We start from the raw sequence: 19279 nt of genomic DNA on the forward strand, positions 1-19279 counted from the left end.
TGCTGATACTGGAACAAAGGTAAAAGAGAAAAATATGTATCTTCCTCCTCCTCCTGGAGTCCTTCCCTCACCCCGTTAGGAGTAAACAGCATGTATTATTCCAGAAAAGGTTTATGATTACATAAAATTATAGATAAGTTTAATGATACAGCCTTTTTATTTTGTACAAATGAGTTCACTGTAAATATGATTCTGCAAACTCTTCTTTTACTTCAAAATATGTCTTGGATATTTTTCCACATCTACGTACATTCCACAAATGCCTGAGTAAAAAGTGAAGTTACTTTCCAAAAATTATCCTTCAGAAAAGGATAATTATCTTTGGGTCCTTGCAAAGTTTTTCTTCATTACTTAATTTTGAACAAAAGATTATTGTTTGGGAAAGACGCATCAGCCTGAAACAACCTCAATTGACAGTAGTTTTGGATGCTTATTGAGGTTATCTGTTGGAATTGATTAAAAGGGGGCAAAGAAATTTATCAAAGATTAGTCTTTACTCGTGGGGGTAAGATCTCAAAATTTCAAGCTTGAGATTGCATAAACAAGCCTTTCAAAGATCATTTAATAAGCAAGACAATAAGTAGCTATGTTGTGAAATCCTACATATACCACTATAGAATGACTGGTAATAAAACCATTTTCCTAAAGTTGTATGAATGGGTACTTGTAGTTTATGATAAAATTTCCAGTGGAAGCACTGTATGTGGGCCAATAAATGCTGCATCTCAAGAAACAGATGGAAATAGTCAAATGTACACTGAAAAATATGTGTTAGATGACTTGGAACGGAGCTCCAGTTTGTTAAACTGGTGTTAAAGATGCCTGTGAAATATCTGAATAATACTGAACCAAGAAATGCAAAAAGTGGAAATATTTCCAAAGTAATATGTTATATGATATGTGATCTTAAATGTGAATATGTAACTAGATTAATAAATATAAGTAGACATTTGATAACTTTATTGATAATTCTAAAGACATGTACATTTAAGTTGGCCAAAGTCTTTTTAAAAAATCTTCACATTGGAGAATATGAGATTGCTTTATATTCTAGGTGACTTTCTACAAGAGAGTAATGGAAGATCTACATCATTCTTAAGGGCTGCCTAGTATTCCATAATAGAGACGGACCATGGATTATTTTGCCAGGTGTCTATTGATGACCATTTATATTCTATGTTCTGTAATTACAAACAAGGTTGCAATGAATTTCCGCAGATGTATCTTTATGCACTATTGCAAGTATGTCTGTGGAATAAATTCCTCCGAGAGTAATTTCTGGGTCAATTTATATCATAGTTGAATAGAATTTTCTATTCCTTCTTTATTTTCTCTCTTGCTCACCAAGAGGGAGTTCTATCACTGTAGTGCATTTAAGTTACTCTATAAGTGGTGGTCAAAATCGGCAAGGGAAATGTTTATTTACCTTATGTACTTTCACTCTGAAATCCTTAGAGTCCCTTCCCCCCAACGAAAGCCCAGGACACGACAGGATGTGTGAGGACCTAATAGAACTGAGAAACTGGTAGCTACACATCTTGGGGATTATTCAAAAGAGAAAAACACCAGCTGGGTAGAGAGAGACTCATGGAAAGAAGAGGTGAGAGAGAGCATAGAAAAGGAGATTAGAGCAGAGGCTCCCCAATTTTCATCTGAGCTGAACTCTGTAGTCTGATAAGACCCAATGGGAAGAGCAAACACATCCTCTAGGCTCCGTGTCTACTTTATTTCTGGTCATGGGACTCTGCTTTCACACTCTACCAGATATTATGAGCATTTACTAAGAGGTGGTAATAAATATTGCCAAATTGCCTGCCAAAAGAGCTATTTTAAAATATACTTCTACCAAGAGCTTTCCCCCACATTCTTACCAATGTTTCCTATCATCAAACTCTATAATTATTGCTAATTACTGAAAAATGATACCTCAGTGGTATTTCTTTAGTGACACATAAGTTTAAGCACTTTTCATGGTCATTGACCAATTGTGTCTTTTGCTTTGCCCATTTTGTTTTCGCTCATTTCTATTTTTCTTATTGATAGGTAAAGACCTTATTATATATGAAGGAAATTAACTGTTCATCTGTCAAATGGGACAAATTATTCCTCTATTTACTTTTTTATGTTGTTTAATTAGTTGACATTGCTCTAAAGGAGTGTTATATTGTTATGTGATCAAATTTACCAATTACTTGTCTTACATCGTCTGTTGTGAAGTGTTGTTATATTTTAAGGCTGGCTGGTTGATGTATCAGAACACGGAAAAGTAGCCAGAGTCTCATTCTAGCCACTTACCAGCGAAGTGACCTTGGACAACTTTAATAAGTTTCTTCCTCTACAAAGAGGAGACTCTATCTTCTTAGTGTTCTCTGTTTTGCTCTGCTGTCTCGAGAATTGAATGAGGTAAAGTTTATCAAAGGTCCTTGACCCCACACAGTCTACATGAATGGCAAAGTAGTTTAAATCTGCAAATGGAGGATAAATGTGAAGAACTTTTAAAAGTTAAATTTCCCTAAAATAAACCTGTGAACTAGGAAAAAGTAAAGCAATTTGTGGGATCAACTAAATAGACTTCAAATAAGGCTAAGGGAGGTTTTGTAAAAACCTCTTTCTCCTATTGGTCAAAACTCCCCGTAAACCATCCCAGACACTAAGCTATCACGTCATCTTAATGACGCTCACATTTAGAGAGTTCCTCCAGTGGCTTGTCAGTAGTGAAGACTGGTGGTTAGAAAAAAGCCTAACCACTCAATCTTCTCTCCAAGGGGTTCTAACAAACTGAGAACAGAAAGAATGAGCCAACTGGTGATCGCAATAGAGCATCTGCTTTATTGATGATAAAAGGCGTTGGGGAATGTGGAAGGACCTCCTATCACCTTTTGTCAGGACCACATGCCTCTGACCCGGCCACTGGGTACAAGCAGAAATGCAGAGACTCGGGGGGCAGAGACAGAAATAGGTCCGTTGTGGCCTGTTTACTGCGTGTAGTCACAGGGGCAAGGCCCTTGGAGTGGGACAAACTGGTGTACAGGGCATGAGAGAGCTCAGTCATAGGGGCCTTGGGTGGGTTTGTGTTGTGGTCTTGCCCTTGATCCACAGGGTCAAAGACATTCAGGCTCTCCACATTGTTCCCTTTCAGATGAAGCCCTCCTTTGTGGAGAGTGAGGACACTGAGAGAGAGGAAGAAGTGTCCTTCTCTTCAATACCACCCACATAGAGGTGCTGAGTGGAACTCCCTTATCTTCTCCTGGAAACAGGAAGAAGGAGAGAGAGGGGGTCAGTATTTATCTCCTAAGATTATGGGCTTTGATGCAGACAGTCTTAGTTTTAAATCTGCCAACATTAGCTGGTCCCCGTTAGGCAAGTTACCTAAACTATTTGAGCTCTAGCTGCCTCTTCCCTAAAATGGAACATGAATACTTATGGGCGGGGCTAGGTGGGAGAATTAGAGACCACATGTGTGAGGCACTTAGCAGAGTAAGTGGAGAAGACCATGAACTCAATAAACGTTGGTTTTCTTTCAGTATCCCCCTAAATCTTTTCTAAGGGCCAGACTTAGTTTTGCTCCTGCTCCTCAGTGAAGGTGAACAAGCACAGATCAACTTTTCATCCTTTGTTTGGCTTCATGTTTTTCTTTTTGGTGAGGAAGATTGGCCCTGAGCTAACATCTGTGGCATTATCCTCTATTTTGTATGTGGGATGCTACCACAGCATGGCTTGATGAGCAGTGTGTGGGTCTGCACCCGGGATCTGAACCAGTGAACCCCAGGCTGCCGAGGCAGGGAGTGCAAACCCAACCACTACACCACCAGGCTGGCTCCCTAGCTTCGTGTTTTTAAGCTAAATAACACTATTTCCTTTATCCTCTTTCACCTGGGCCCAATTTCCCAGTGGTGGACATTACTGTGGCCCTCTTCAGAACCCTCCACTAGTCCTTTTCATTTCTCTTAATTTGAGAAGCAACAGACTGGGCAATGGGCTCCACTACTCAAGACCAAGAAGCTCCAACAGGTGCAGGCGCACCAGGCTTTCTCCCTCTGGGACCCCCGAAGCTGCCCACAGCTACACCACACTCCCAGACAGGAACCGGAGAGTCTCTTCCTTTGAATTTATGTGGTGTCAGTGACTCTTCATCTCCCGCCGCTCCAGATATTGTAGCTCCTCCTTCCTCAGAGAATGCTGAATTAGGATTATTAATACTCGTGACCAGGTGTCCTGAAGAAAGCAAGCCATCTGGTACCTTTGGCTAGGCTTCAAATTATGATTTTTAAAAGCGAATCCCCCCAAATAACTTAAAAGTAAAATAACTAATACCAAACTTTTCGCTTTCTTCACCCTTCTGAAGAAAGCAGATGGCAGAACAGCCCCAGCCTTGAAGAAAGCTCCTACCCAAGGCCACGGAGCAGTCAGCCTGAGAGGGCAGCGACTTCAGGATGCAGACATATGGAGAGGTCATTTGTTTCTCATTTACCCAACAGATAAGAATATGGAAATAGTCTCAGTCCATTTGCTTGATGGGCCTCCTAAGCCAGTAATAAACAAATCAATACAATTAGTTTTGGCTCATCATCATTAAGGAACCTGCACTGCTGGGACACGATTTAATTATATCTCTTGTTCCACAGGAAAGGAAACCTCTCGAGATGGGTGGCTTCTCTTGGGGCTGTAGCAAAGCGGTAGTGGGTGAGGAGGCTCAGAGGCAGTGTCTGTTCGACTCCCTGGGAACCGTGTGCATGGGTAAGGCACAGCAGCCGGCCGTCCAGGATTACTCTAAGCACTCCTGCTACAAGTTCTTGGGAATTCGTTTGAGCAAATCTGCATTCTGTACAGAGCTCAGAAATATAACAATGCTAACAAATTGAAACAATGAATAAAGATTAAAATGAGGATGTCTAATCCAGAACTGAGATCAAACCCAAAGCCAGAATGCCTGGTGTGGGTCTTCCGCGCCCTTCTGTGATTGTGACGGAGTTACAGAACTGCCTTCTGCCTCAGCTTTCCACCTAAGGCACTTTGTGACTAACAAGCTGCTAATACTCCGTAAATGAGAGCTATGGACTCAGTGTTGTTTGTACAAAGCACTCTTTAGTCTACAATTGGTGCTCAGTGGACTTACAGCTTTGAATAGCACCTGTCTACATCTCAGGTGGATTGTTTCATGTGGATGGAGGAGCCATTTCAAATCTTCTTCATTTCCTTCCCTCACCTCCAAGTGGAACTCATCCCTAAACCAAATCTAAAGAGATGATTGACCAGTTGGGATAATTGCAATTTTGCCTTGGAAGTGATCTTTGAAAAATCAGTACAGCCAACATCCTAAATTTCAAATTAGGAAACCAAGGCCCAGAGTAAACTGATTTGCTCAGGTTACCCAGCTTGATGAGGACAACTTGGAACTTGAATCTAAAATTCAGTTGGAGGGTTCCTTCTGCTATACCAGCCTAACAAGTCCATATTTCTAAAGTTTTCAGTTAAGAGAGACCCCAATGTAATTATTATTTCAACTTGTAGCTCTTTCCCACTGAGTTCCACAGAGATCATCAATGGAGAAAACTGATTTCTCTAAGGTCATGAGCTCCTGATTTATAGGAACTAGTAATCAACTAAATATATATTTTTGGAGTTGACTTTATCTCTCTTTCCTTCGCAAAGTACGGCGAGATACATATTGATTTAAAAATCTATGTTTACATATACGGAAGGGTTCTACAACTGGATATTACGGCTTGGAAGTGAGTTACCTAGGAGAGCCTCCTGACCTTTATCAGACTGTGACATAAGTGAGAAATAATTTTTTATTAAGCCAGAAAAATATAGGACTGATTGTTATAGTATTTAGCATGACTTACTCTGATCAATACATGAGACTTTTCACACCATTGTTTGAGATTACAAAGGCAGCCGTAGCATACCTTCCAATGAGAACAAAAGATGAAATTCTCTCCTTAAGGATCTGACTAATTCATATGCAACAATATTATAAATATACTGTTATTTTCAGTAATCTTCTCTAATAATAGTAAAATTAACTCTATTATTCTATTTTTAATAATAGTAAAAAGCTCTGTTAAGTAAGTACCTGGTACACACACAGTACACATTCTGTGATGGTAAGTTTTATGTATCAACTTGATTGGGCCATGGGGTGTCCAGATATTTGGTCAAACATTATTCTAGGTATATTGTGAGGGTGTTTCTGGATAAGATTAGTATTTGAATTGGTAGTCTGAGTAAATCCAGTTGCCCTCCCTAATGTGGGTGGGCCCCATCCAATCAGTTGAAGGCATGAATAGAAAAAAATGGCTGACCCTCCCATGAGTAAGAGGGAATTACCTCCTGTCTGACTGCATTGAGCTTGGACGTTGGTTTTTTCCTGCCTTCAGTCTAAATACCAGCTCTTCTTGAGTCTCAAGACTGCAGGCCTTTGGACTGGAACCACACCATCTGGTGTCCTGTGTCTCCAGTTTGCTGAATGCAGATACAAGGACTTGTCAGCATCCATAATCATGTGAACCAACTCCTTACAGTAAATCTCTCTCTCTCTCTGTGTATATATATATATTAGTTCTGTTTCTCTGAAGAATTCTGACTAATACACACTCAATGAAAGTTTGTAAATGAACAAACTAATTAGAAAACTTAACTCAAGTGGCTTAAATGACCTGATAAGACCAAAATTTCCTTCAAGGAAGAACAGCAACTTTACCTCAAAGTAGGATTCCCCCAGTACAATGTCAGAAATGCGATTACTAGATATTTAAGGTGATACGGATTCTAGAAAGCATAGGATGTGGTCAAGATATCAAGATATCATTTAGCCCTCAAAATGGATAAGATATGTACTAGGAAAATGGCACCAGGAATGTGCTCAGAAATCCTGCTACCAAGATTGAGTCAAGTTTCTGATAAGACATCGACATATTTTCATGGGTATTCCACTATTTGAAAAACTTCATAGAGTTGCAGAGATTTACAGAGATATGGACATAGCAGGATCTTATTCAGGGCCTGGGCAGAGATGATAACGAAGCTCTGATGGGAAAGGGGAACAGATCTGGAGGCCTGGGATATCTACATGAACCTGCTCGTGTCCTCTGAGGAAATGGCCCTGCACGTATACAACATTTTCAGAGGGTGGAGAGTCCTGATAAGTTTGTGGATATCAGTTTGAAAAATTTCGGAATGATTGAATATGATTGAATTCAGCACCTCTTCTTTAATACACACGCTGAATGACAAAGTGGGCCAAATAAATAAATCAAAACATGTTAAACATGGTTTAAGATCAGATTACTGTACAATAAAAAGATAGAAATTATACCCAATGTTTGCACTGTCTTTTACTCCAAAGAGCTGAAAATACACCTATATCTGTTACCTCATTTAAAAGCAGAGAGACAGGCATTGACTTTGCACAGCCCAGGAAGGCTCACATTTGAGAAGAAAATTTCAAAATAACAGGGCACATTGAGAAATAGTTAATCAAAATCAGGAATCAGCACTTTTGAGATCTCAATGCAAAATCAAGAGCAAAGGGTAAGCTTGAGCAGAAAGACCAAAGACAAAAAGGTTATAGCTGTAGTTTTTGTGTCTTTCTTTCATACTAAGATCACATTTCTACCTCTGGTACCCTCTAAATTCCCTTGCCTTACAAGTCCCACTCCAAAGCTTATTATTCAGTGTTATCCCCTCCTCAGTGTCTCTAGGCTTGTTGTGCCTCTAGGCTATGTCTTTTGGACTTTGCCATCTCCACACGGCAGTGTCTACCTCTCCAGCCACTTATAGTAGCATAAGTAGTTTTATAATAGATATTCTTCACTCTCAAAGACCACATTCAATTTTGAAAGTTTGCTGAATGATATAAGCAATTGAAAAAAAGAATCTAAAATTGAACTCGATAGGGAGTAAAATGATATATAGAAGTAGGTCTAATGGTACTTTAAAAACAAGTCAATAAAAGTAAGAAGGTGTTAACTCCCTGTTGCATATCCCCCCATGCATCCCCTTGCAGGCCCAGCCCCCAGGATGAAGTAAGAGTGTAGGGTTAGAAATGACTTAGACTGCCCCAGTCCCAGGGCACGAGGAGATGACCTCTCCTTTCAGCTAGTTGGTAGAACAGGTGATAAAACGTGGCTTATGAATGACATCACTGACATTACCCTGCAACAGAACTGCAGTACCTCAAACATGTCAAACCCATGTGCTTCCTTGTCATATATTTACTTAATCCCCCAATTGAATCCATCCAGATTTCTGCTCAGTACTTCCCTCAGGGTGGCTTATCCTGTAGGCTGGGGAGTCCTATATCACGACCTACTTCTGTGCCCAAGTTAGGTTTTCACATCTACTTCTTTGTATTACGATGATGTTACAACATGGCAGGAGTGGTTTGGTTTCCCAAGACATTTTGAATGGCGTGGGTGGGGTTCATTGCTGGTGATACGTTACTCTTAGTCAGTTTTCTTTCAAGCATGGGAAAACCACGTTCAGCTTTTATTATCACATAATCAGATATTTAGATTTCAATAATAGGCGATATTTTTTCTTTTTAATTTTAACGATGCTCATATTTTTAGGTTTGTATTTTTGTTTCTTTTCCATGTAAGCTTATTTTTCTATCTGAAGCCTACTTATTCTAAAGCATCATTACATCTACTATGTTATTTTATTTTATTTACCATTAATTATGTGTTTTATTTATTTGGTGTAAAGACCTCAATAATTCTGTAGGCCTATAGAAAACCAATAAGATTATCTGTTCATTAACTCACTGGGCCTCCAGTCCATTCTTAGAGGGCAATGTGTTAACTCATCTGCAGGGAAAGAGCAAAGGTCACAGAGTGAGGAAACCTAACTAGCCACAGTTCAAGTTACTTAATTTGTCCGAAGCTTAGCTTACTCATGTAGAGTAGGAATAATAATACACACTGCAAATACCATGGGATAGCTGTGTACATCAAACTGTATTCATACCAGGACATTAAATTGGAAGTTTTGGCTGAACACTCAGCTCTCATAGATACAGATACCAATGTGATTTATGAGACAGACCAGCCTACAGGATTTGAAAAGGAGACAACTAAAACCAATACATGGTCTTAAGCAAGTTGGCCTCACAGAATATAAGAGATTTTGAGAGAGGAAAGAGTTTGAGAGAGAATTTCTTTGGCAAGAGCTATGTTGTGTGGTCCCTTTCTCAAAGGGGTGCTTGACCCTTCACATCTAATCAAGTGAAAGAGACTTTTACAGGACCACATGGAAACTTGGTATCTGTCCCCTGAAGCTGGAGGTCTGTGGTGAACTGGCATCTAACTTCCAGTGGCAACAATGGCCCTGAGAAGTGTCTCCCAGACTTTCCTGGGACAAAAGTTGTGTGTGTGTGCCTTAGATTAAACATAGACCATGAAAACAAGGGAATCAGAATGAGGTTGTGTTAGCTACACTCTGTTCCATAGGGGCTTTGAGATGGGAAAACTCATGAAACAGAAGCTGGGAGTGGGCCCTCCCACCCTCCATTCCTCACGGCTATGGGAGGAGTAGAAACCAGTCAGAGGAAAATGCATCATCACCTATATCAAGAGAACTGTGTGGTGAAATGTTCTCAGCATTGAGGGTGGGAGGGGGGATTCCAAAGAACCCATGGAACTGTTCCATGAGAGAAAGAGTTTTAACATAGGCCAGGCCCAGAGGGCATGAGGCCAGTTTACAGCAGAACTGGCCATGTAAGAGCTTGCCTCTCCTCCTTACCTCTTGCTCCAACTCTAAATGGTCTATAAATAGCAGCTAGCTAGTGTAGAGAGGAGGAAGAAAGGAAAAAAACCCAAATGCATTACTATTGCACATTTCCAAATGCACGCATTCCAGTGTGGACCCTCTGGGAGGACAGACAGTAGCCGTAATTTTGAATGAAGTTGGGAGGTTTCACAATTACATGGGACTGGACATTTAAAGTACCAAATTCTGACGTATTTTGTTACTTAAAGTGACCAGAATATTTTTATTACCTCAGAGGTATCAGAGAAGCCATGGGAATACCCAAGGTGAGTTTTCATCCAGGAGCAGAGGAAAAACTGAGTATATCTTAAAGACAGGTGACAAAATAACTTTATCATTACATTCCACAAGTTGTTTGTGTTAAATGTACTTGAGATACACACACAGACACACAATACAAACACAGATACTATATAATATTATGCTAAAAACTGAAGCGTCTATAGAGGCCACAATATAAAACAGGGAGGAATTTCCAAGGCCAACCCATCATATGCAGATTTTCAAAAAAAAGTCCCTGAATCCTGGAATTTAATCCCCACTTTGAGAATCGAAGAAGATCTAGAGTATGGTACAAGGGAGAATCATATGAAGGAATTCCACCAGAAAGTGCTTGCTTTGCGATTGAATCGCCACCTCCCACTTCTATCCCAAGCACAGTGAGGGGTCTGCAAAAAGACTACTGGGAGATCTGCGGACTGTTTCCGGGTCAGGAGATAGAGAAGACTAATGCCTAACTAACCCCTGACTAACCAGCCCACCCTCCCAGAGTCAGGGCAGGGATGTGAATGTTTCCCACGGAGTAGATGTGAACCGTATAGGAGAGAGAGCAGGAGTAGGATTTTCTAACATCACCCCTAAGGACTCTGCCTAGAAGCCTCACACTTAGGATATGTACCCTCCAGCTCCCAAGGGCTGAGAGAAGAGCCTCCAGAGACCATCTAGATGAGAACAGAGATACATGCTTAGGATAAGTGTCCTCAGAAGAAGAGGCCAGTGGGGAATCTCTGGAAGGTTCATGAAAGCTTGCTCAACCAGCTGATCAGCTTGAACCATCTGCCAGGCTCAGAGGTCTAACAGCTAGGTAAGAACTAGTGAGGCTAAAGTACCATTTCTTTAACTTTCCTCCCATCTCTGTGCATCCCTGAGTTGAGAGGATCTGAAACACAAGCTGTAAAGTGAGGAAAGAAGGGAGCAAAGGAGAGAGTAGAGAAAGAGCCTAAGCCATGATCCCCTGCCTGACTGCAGGGCTTCCCTAGGAGAGGGGAGAAGACAATGTTAACTCAGGTTCAGAGTTCTGATTATTTCATGGAAATTACAGTTACTGAATTGAGACTGTATTTGTGACTTCAAGGCATTTTAGGACTGTTTTACCCATGAGTGAGCAGAGGAATTACGGAGCTTACTAGAATTTTCATCCAGGAGCAGAGAAAGGGAATCCCTCGCTAAAAAAATTTAAAGGGATGGTAAAAGACAAAAGTTGCATTTGACTGTATAATGGCCAACAGTAATGTACCACACTGCTGGAACAGCCCTGGCACATAGTTGGTACTCAACAAATATTTAATGAATAAATGAATAACATGCTAGTTTCATATACATATATATACACACACACACAAACACACACACACAAACACACCTACTTGCAACTCTGGAAACTAAAGTTTCCTATAGAAATACTTCTAAATAAGACATTGTTATAATAATTATTAATGGTAGTAGTATCCAATTACCTGCAATCTTGATAAGCAAGGTTCGCAATGGGAAGCATTCATCCATTCATTCACTAATTTAGATAACAAATGTTGACTAAACAACTACTTTATTCCAGGCATCATGATGGCCACTGGAGATAGCACAATGATGTAGCTCCTGTCTTCACAGATCTTACTCTTCAAAGGGGGAAGACAGATAAGCAAATAAACAATTGCTTCTAGAAAGTCTGAAATTTTGACTGGGAAGCAAGAGAATAGAGAAGAAAGATGATCACAAAAAAGTCCATGCATGGGCTTTGCCTGTGCTTGCTGACTTCTAGACAGCCAGCAGCCAGCATAAAGGAGAGCATGGGCTTGGGGAATAGTAGTACCAGCAAGAATTTGAAAGGGCAGAGGCTTCCAAACAGGCATTTTGCTCTCTTCACAAATTCATGCAGCACTGGTTCTGGAACCAGAAGCCAGGTTGTGTTACAGAATCATGGACAACTGGTGAATGCTAGAATGGAGGATTCGTGTGAGGGGGTGGGCAAAGGGCCAGAATACCCTGTAAATTGTCTTACATTGTCTTGCTTGCATCCATGCAGTCATTCATTCAACAAATATTTATTAACTGTTGGCTCTGAGCCAGCCCATATTGGCTCTGGGATGTGGGCTCTGGAAAACTGTCCATTGGAAGCCCACCCTGGTCTTCCTGTTCCTTAGTTACCCATTCCTGCCAAGGCTTCTTGGTCTACTCCTCTCTTGGATAGACAGTAGCATAGTTGAGCAGTTAAGAACAGTGGCTTGGAATGGACCCTATCTGGTTCTTGTCTAGGTAACTTAGCTCAAGTCATTCAATTTCTCTGAACCTCAGTTTCCTCATGGGTAAAAATGCTATAGTAAAATTATTTCCTTGGAGGGTTGTTGGGTAGATTAACTGAAACAATGCATGTGAAGGAATTGGCACAGTTCCTTGCACGTAGGAAGCCCTGGATAAAGTTAGTTATTTATCATTATTGTTCTCTTCTTTTCTTTTCTGCCCTGCTCCCTGGGAAATGGGGCACTTTATTCAACTCAGCAAATGATGTAGTGTTTAAAATATTCCTACTTTGTGAAGTCACTTAATATTGGTATGTAGAGTATCTCCTTTTTTCTCCTCTTAATCAGTGTTATTGTTAACATTTCAGAAGCAACACAGTGATTAAGACTCCAGAAGGAGTCAAATCTCAGGGGCTCATAACCTTTGAGAAAATGAAAGAGCTCTTGGGCTAAAATTCCGAATGCTGGCTCTTACTGCAAAGGTGAGTTTTGTGTGTGTGTGTGTGTGAAGAAAATTTGATAAAATTCTCTCTGACAAATTTCTGAGTCATTGGAGCATGAAAAAAGGTGTTTCTCATCACTTGAAAGAAATTCTGGGTGCCTTTTTCAGTACATGAATATCTCAATAAGCAGCTTGATTTTAAAATGTCAAACTTGCCACAGAACTTGGTTCTTGGGTAGGACAAATGCCTTTGATTTGTTTGAAGAAATTTGATTTTGAAATAGCCAAGTGATTAGTTGTCGAGACTGAGGCTTTGAAGTCACAGAGTATGGATTTCTATTATAGGCCCTTGCAGAGCCCCAGATATTTGCATGTAAAATATTTCTAGAACTTTTGCATATGCTTAGATATTAAAATAAGCATGCTTAACGCATTTATAATGCATTGTCGCATACACAATGCACTTTAAAATGCTACCCAATGAGGAAATATCATCTTGTTGTTTAACCTTAATCAAATAGAAGACTGAACACACAGGGCTGATGAACCATGATTGCTGAAGTCCTAAATGCACAGTTGTATTTAATTCTGTAGATTGTGCATTTGGGATACTGTTAAGTAACAGCTCTTATGAGATCTCCATTTGAAAGAGACTCAGGAATGTGGAGCTGAACCAAAGAGAGTCAAGAATCATTCAGGCATAAAAATAGAAGGCTAAAAAGGACCTTGAAAGGTTATAACATCCAATTCCTACCTCACGTTACAGACTTGTGGGATGTTACGCGGGGAGAGACCTGGGGTAGATCACCTACTCTAAACCATTCATTTTACAAAATCAGGAAATTGGGGTCCAAATTAGAGTTTGTTAAAATGTTATTTATGCTTTTCTTTTAGATTTTCAGAAGAGAAAATTCTACAACTTCCTCTAGCAACATATTCTCGTGCTTAATCATCAGGAAATTGTAACTACTTTAATTTCCTCCATTTAGGCCTATTTTCTTGATGTGTGTGGATTTAAAAACAGTATACCATACGTCTCTGTGACTAATGCTAGAACACGACACTATGACAAAATGTTAGAAATTGGAAGTAATTAATCCACAGATGAGAAAACTCACAGGGGACCTAACGAGAGTTTTTCAATCGATTCACAGTTACGGTACGATGCTGCAGGATCAGAAGGTTAAGAGCAAGGGTTTGGAGTAGATGGTCTGAATTTTAGCTCTGTCCCTTCTAAACTGGCTAAATTACTCATCTTCTCGAAGTCTTTATTTCTTTATGGATAATAGCAATGGATACTAATAGAGTAAAGCTAGAAGAAAGGACTCAGAACATTGTCTAACCCATTTAAACATTCAGTATACGGCATTTTGACAGTGGTTGATATTATTGCTATATACCATATTTGCAGGGTAATAAAAAAAGAAGAGTGGTTACCAGTTATCATCACCTCTATCATCTCTAACGAATGTTGTTTTAAGCTATATACAAACATAAGAATTTATTGCTATGAACAGAGTTTGAAGGACTAATATTTGCAGGGGTGAAGGGACTTCTAAAGCTGATTACTGAAGGATCTTTTTCTTCTTTCTTCCTCAGAATCATTAAGTATGACAGCATCTAGAGGTACTATGTATCCCTCGCAGAGGAGTGGACTCTGTGACATTTTGGTATCTTTCAAATCCATGATATTCTGACTTGTGTCTATCTAACATCTTTGAATTCCATCCTATAGTCTTAGTTTTATGCAGCATTAATTCATGTCTACACTTAAAGGAAAATGAAGAGCAGATATAGAAAGCTACATGTGCAAGGTTTGCGTCCAATCTCAAGATCCAGTTATAAGAAATAGCTATTATTTTAATCTTTTCTTTTTTTCAGAAATGCAGAAAATAAGTCCTGCTTGTTATCACTGGAGATTCTAATTTATCTGGGTAAAATGAGTTCTAAATCATTATTGATAGTGGTAACTCTTATGCAAATCTATTTCAGATCAGTAGTTGAATGTTAATTTGTACCATAATGAAAAGCAAATCCTGTAAGTTCTCAGTCTCACTATTTAATACAAATTGATGTCACAACATGAACGGTATAGAAAAAAAATACCTTTCTCTATTATTTCCATTTGTTAGTTTCACACATTTAACTACAATTGTGGGAACTGTCAATTTTGTTGCTTTTATTAACCAACAGCAAGACAACTTCACTACTTTCAGGTCAGTATGTGTTAGAGAAGGTCATCAAGAAGACGTGGCCATGACCACCAGTTGACCCACGGGCTGAACCTGGGTAATTGGAGGCTCTTCACCCGCTCCTGTCCTTGGAATGTGTGTTCCTCTTGCCTTTCTGCTCCCAGAAGCTGCCACAGGAATACAGCCTTGAGATAGTAATGTAGAGATGGGTCTATCTGGACTGGGAAAGTGACTGACCCCAGTTAAAGCCGCTATATAAACTTTTAAGATTCTGAAGGGCAAATGTGGAGATCTACATCTCATGGCCACCCAAGGCAAGCGTCATAAGTAAGGTCCCTTTCTTATGGAACCTGCCACCTCCCAATCTGCAGGGGTCTGCCCTTTTCTTCAGTCTCTCCCTGCCCTCTGCATATGGTGGCTGATTTCAGATTACACCTGGGAAGCTCCTGAGGCTGCAAAACAACAGTATGTTATACAAAAAAACGTGAATTTCGGGGCCAGCCTCGTGGGGTAGTGGTTAAGTTCTCGTGCTCTGCTTTGGAGGCCCAGGGTTGACGAGTTTGGATCCTGGGTGCAGACCTACACATCACTCATCAAGCCATGCTGTGTTGGCATCCCACGTGAAAAATAGAGGAGGATTGGCACAGATGTTAGCTCAGCGACAATCTTCCTTAAGCAAAAAGAGGAAGATTAGTAACAGATGTTAGCTCAGTGTCAACCTTCCTCACCAAAAAGAAAGTGAACTTTTTACAGGTAGATGGACAAGTAAAGGGATAAATTTGGATAATAAGGGATTGACACACACATTCAGGGGAGTCCTTACAGGCCAAGAAGAAACCAGTGATGAGTAGCAGAATCCTGTTTGACTGTATGAGGCTTCGAGAGGTTTGGAGAAAAGGGAAGAATGTTGACTTTGTCTGTATCTATGTTCCAATGATCCCTGCCTCCTAGAAAAAAATTACTTCCTGGAGTGAACTCTTCCAGTGATGTGAAGATATATGTGGAGTGGACAGTATTTCCGTTCTGCTATATGTCTCCAGAATACCACTTTAAGTATGTTGATACTGTGCTAGGGAGGTATTACGAATTAATGAACTAGAGTAAGGGCTACAGCCACAAATCTGACCACGGGAGAAGAAGGTCAATCAGAGAAAAAAATTTAAAGCCACATGACTGGAAAACATAATGGTACTAGGAATATCCTGATTTTAGAATAGGAAAACATGTCATTTTCTCTTGTGAGTAGTAAAAGCCCATTCTCCAAACAGCATGTAGAGATACTGGGCCTGTATGGCAAGCAATCTGAATTCCCTAAGGAATTGAAATCTCCCTAGAAATTACCTACAGTAGATCAATCAAAACAGAAAAGCCTGGATACAGCAAACATAGGACAAGCATTGGCTCAGGCTGGGAGTCACAGAAATTCCTTAGAAAATAAAGAAGTAGAAAATAGAAAAGGATGATTGCGAAAGCACAGGACAGGAGGTCTACCATCCAGTAAAGGAACTTCCCTGCCCCAAATGAAATAACCTTTGATACCATGACACAATAAAGATGGCATCTGTGAAGTAAGTACGATAGCCCCAGGCCTGACTCGGCCAGCAGAGACTTAAAGATCACGATGTAGGCTGAAGGGAAATTAGTCCAAGACCAGGCAAACAGAATAAAATCAGACGAGCTTAGGAGATGAAACACACAGGACTGCACATATTCTCGAGACCTAGATGGGGGTAGGAATGAGAGATCATCATCCACATAAGATGCAGGTCCTGTGGGCAAAAGAGGCTTATAGTTCCCTTTTCACCACTCCTCCCTACCTCCCCTTCCAAAGAGGACCGTGCTATGGATTAGTCTAGTTCCAAGACATTTTCCTTGGTCACAGGCCTACAGGTTTCACCATACTGAAAAATAGTGATCAAGGACAGAGCCCATGGAAGAGTGATACCTTTGGAACAAGGTATGGAGTAAAATGATCAGAGACCTCATCTCTCGTGTTCACCGCTTTGTCTCCAGTACTTAGAAGAGTGCCTGACACATGATAGCTCCTCAGTCTGTGTTGGGTGGATGAATGAGTGAATGAGGCAGTGAGTGGAGGCTGGAGGGTGCTTTCCTGCTTCGTGTGACTCTTACCCTGAGAATGCCTGGAATGAAGGCCCCAGAAGGCTGGGAGAGGCAGACCAAGCCAGCTGTGTCCTGGTCTGGGACAAACGTGCTCAGGATCTCTTGGTCTTGAAGTGCTTTTTTTCCCTGACAAATGTGCTTTTCCTGAGCCAGCCATCCCTTCCTACTAGATGGGTGAGGTGTCAAAGACCAGGCTTCAGTGTAGGCTTAGGGTAGAAGGAACAAAGGAAGCTGCCTGACCTAATTTGTTCCAGGCCCCACTTTATACTAAGACCAACCTACCCAAAAGGAGTTCTCCTGTCCAGCCAGGCTCACAGAGGACTGCACGAGGGCATGGGGCCAGGACCTCAGCCAAGGTGCACCTGGCCCTGACCTTGTGTTCTCAGGGCAGCACGGGACCACTTGAGGGCAGGATTGGAAAATCTAGATTATGGGTCATGATTCCATGTCTGTGTATGTCTCTTTAAACATAAAATATACAATTCACCAAAAACTTGCTGGATTAAAACATAAGAATGTGGTCTGCTCTCGGCATGTCCAGGGATAAATATTTTGGGGTACTTTGTATGTTTTAAAGTTATTTCTCCTTTTTCTCTTTGTTGTTGATGAGAAATTGAGGGAAAGACAGGACAACAGAGCAAAGAGGGAACAAAGACACTACAGGTGTCTCCAGGGAAGCATTTTGAGACACAAGTCAGAGAGAAAAGACGATCCTAGATCATGGCTTCCAGGAGAATATTTCTCTCCTGGGCCCGCAGAGAGACAGAAGCCAAGGCAGGAGCAGAGGCTGAAGGAGACACTAACTGTAGACGAGAAATCCCCTCCCAATGGATGATTGGAAAATGTCCTAAAAACTGCTTGTTGTGAAGGGATATTCAAACTACTCGTACACAACACAAATGGATCTGAGGGCAGCCAAGGGTCTAGGGTTGACTAGCTGTTCATTTTCAAACAGGGGAACACAATTTTCAGTTTAGGGTTTTAATGGCAGCTTGTGCCTCATACCATAGAGTCCCGCACCCAAATTCTTCCTCCTCTGACAAGAAAGAAATTTGTGCAAAGCACAAGGATATTGTTCAGAGTTGAATGGTCCTCAGTCCTCAAAATCATACCTAAGGTCACGCATCTCAACAAAAATGATCCTATCTCATCAAGGAAAGTGATCATTGGTCTCATTTAAGCCCACATATGTCTGAATCAGAATCAGAATCACTTAAATGTGATTTATGTAGTACATTTTCTCACTTCCTTTTTTCAATACTTATTGGCATAAGTTCCCCAGTAATAAACAATACAAATTTACACTAGAACAGAGGTCTGCAAACTACTGCATGTGGGTCACATTCAACCAGTGGTCTGTTTTTGTATGAGCTAAGGATGTTTTTTACATTTGTAAAGGGTTGTAAAAAATAAAGAGGAATATGCACTAGAGATCACATGTGACCTGCAAGGTGAAAATATTTGCTATCTGATCCTTCACAGAAAAAGCTATCTAAATCCTGCAATGGAAGATTGTTTATTTTCTTCCATCTAAAATTATGAACAATGAAGTTAGGAGAAACCATGATGTCAGTTTGGTTTGCTTTAAGATTTACAAAGATTCTGTGAAACAACAGAATTTGTCCCCCAAAGAGGGAAATCTTAAGGACACTTATAAATTACAAAATGACCTGTTATTATATAATATTTGTTATATTTAAATTACTGATATATTTATAACATTTGTTACATTTAAATCGTTGACTAAAAATGCACTTAGACCTCATTGCCTTATCTTGCAAATGCTCCTGAAAAATCATCTCGTTGATAGGTCAAATATATAAAAGCCCTAAATTTCCACTAATTCCAATGACTATAGGTACCACTTACAGTGTTCTTACCAGAGTAAATGCTTCACACACAATATCTCATTGACTCTTCAAAACCACCCCATGAGGTAGACAGCATCTTCCCCATTTTGTCCCAAGGGATTAATAGCATGTCCATGGCCTCATGGTTGGTAAGTGATGCGACAAGGATTTGAACTCAGCTCTAGCTGACTGCAGAGCCCGAACATGCAAACTTTACACTAAACTGTAGGATCCCTTGAAGAGAGACAGGATATTTTATTTTTCACTCTTTTTACAAATATTGCACAACCTGCAAGCGGGAAGCTGCAGCATTGCCTGCTGGGTGAAACCTGCCCATGTCAGCATTCTCAGCTTCCTCTCTACACACACACACACACACACACA

At 40.4% G+C, this 19279-nt stretch overlaps 1 protein-coding gene across 8 annotated transcripts in view; it reads right to left on the reverse strand.

Moving 5' to 3' along the window:
- Positions 1–19279, reverse strand: part of ST6GALNAC3 (ST6 N-acetylgalactosaminide alpha-2,6-sialyltransferase 3) — a 498766-nt gene that overhangs the window by 117027 nt on the left and 362460 nt on the right. For 2 of the 8 annotated variants that reach the window (XM_070591829.1, XM_070591830.1), the window contains exon 4: positions 6334–6468. The exons of the other annotated variants lie outside the window; for them this stretch is intronic. In XM_070591829.1, the coding sequence (XP_070447930.1) occupies positions 6334–6468 (135 nt within the window). The remainder of the gene's footprint in view (positions 1–6333; positions 6469–19279) is intronic. 8 annotated transcript variants of the gene reach the window in all.

This window comes from Equus przewalskii, chromosome 24 (assembly GCF_037783145.1).
Source record: "Equus przewalskii isolate Varuska chromosome 24, EquPr2, whole genome shotgun sequence".
NCBI classification, from domain to species: Eukaryota; Metazoa; Chordata; class Mammalia; order Perissodactyla; family Equidae; genus Equus; species Equus przewalskii.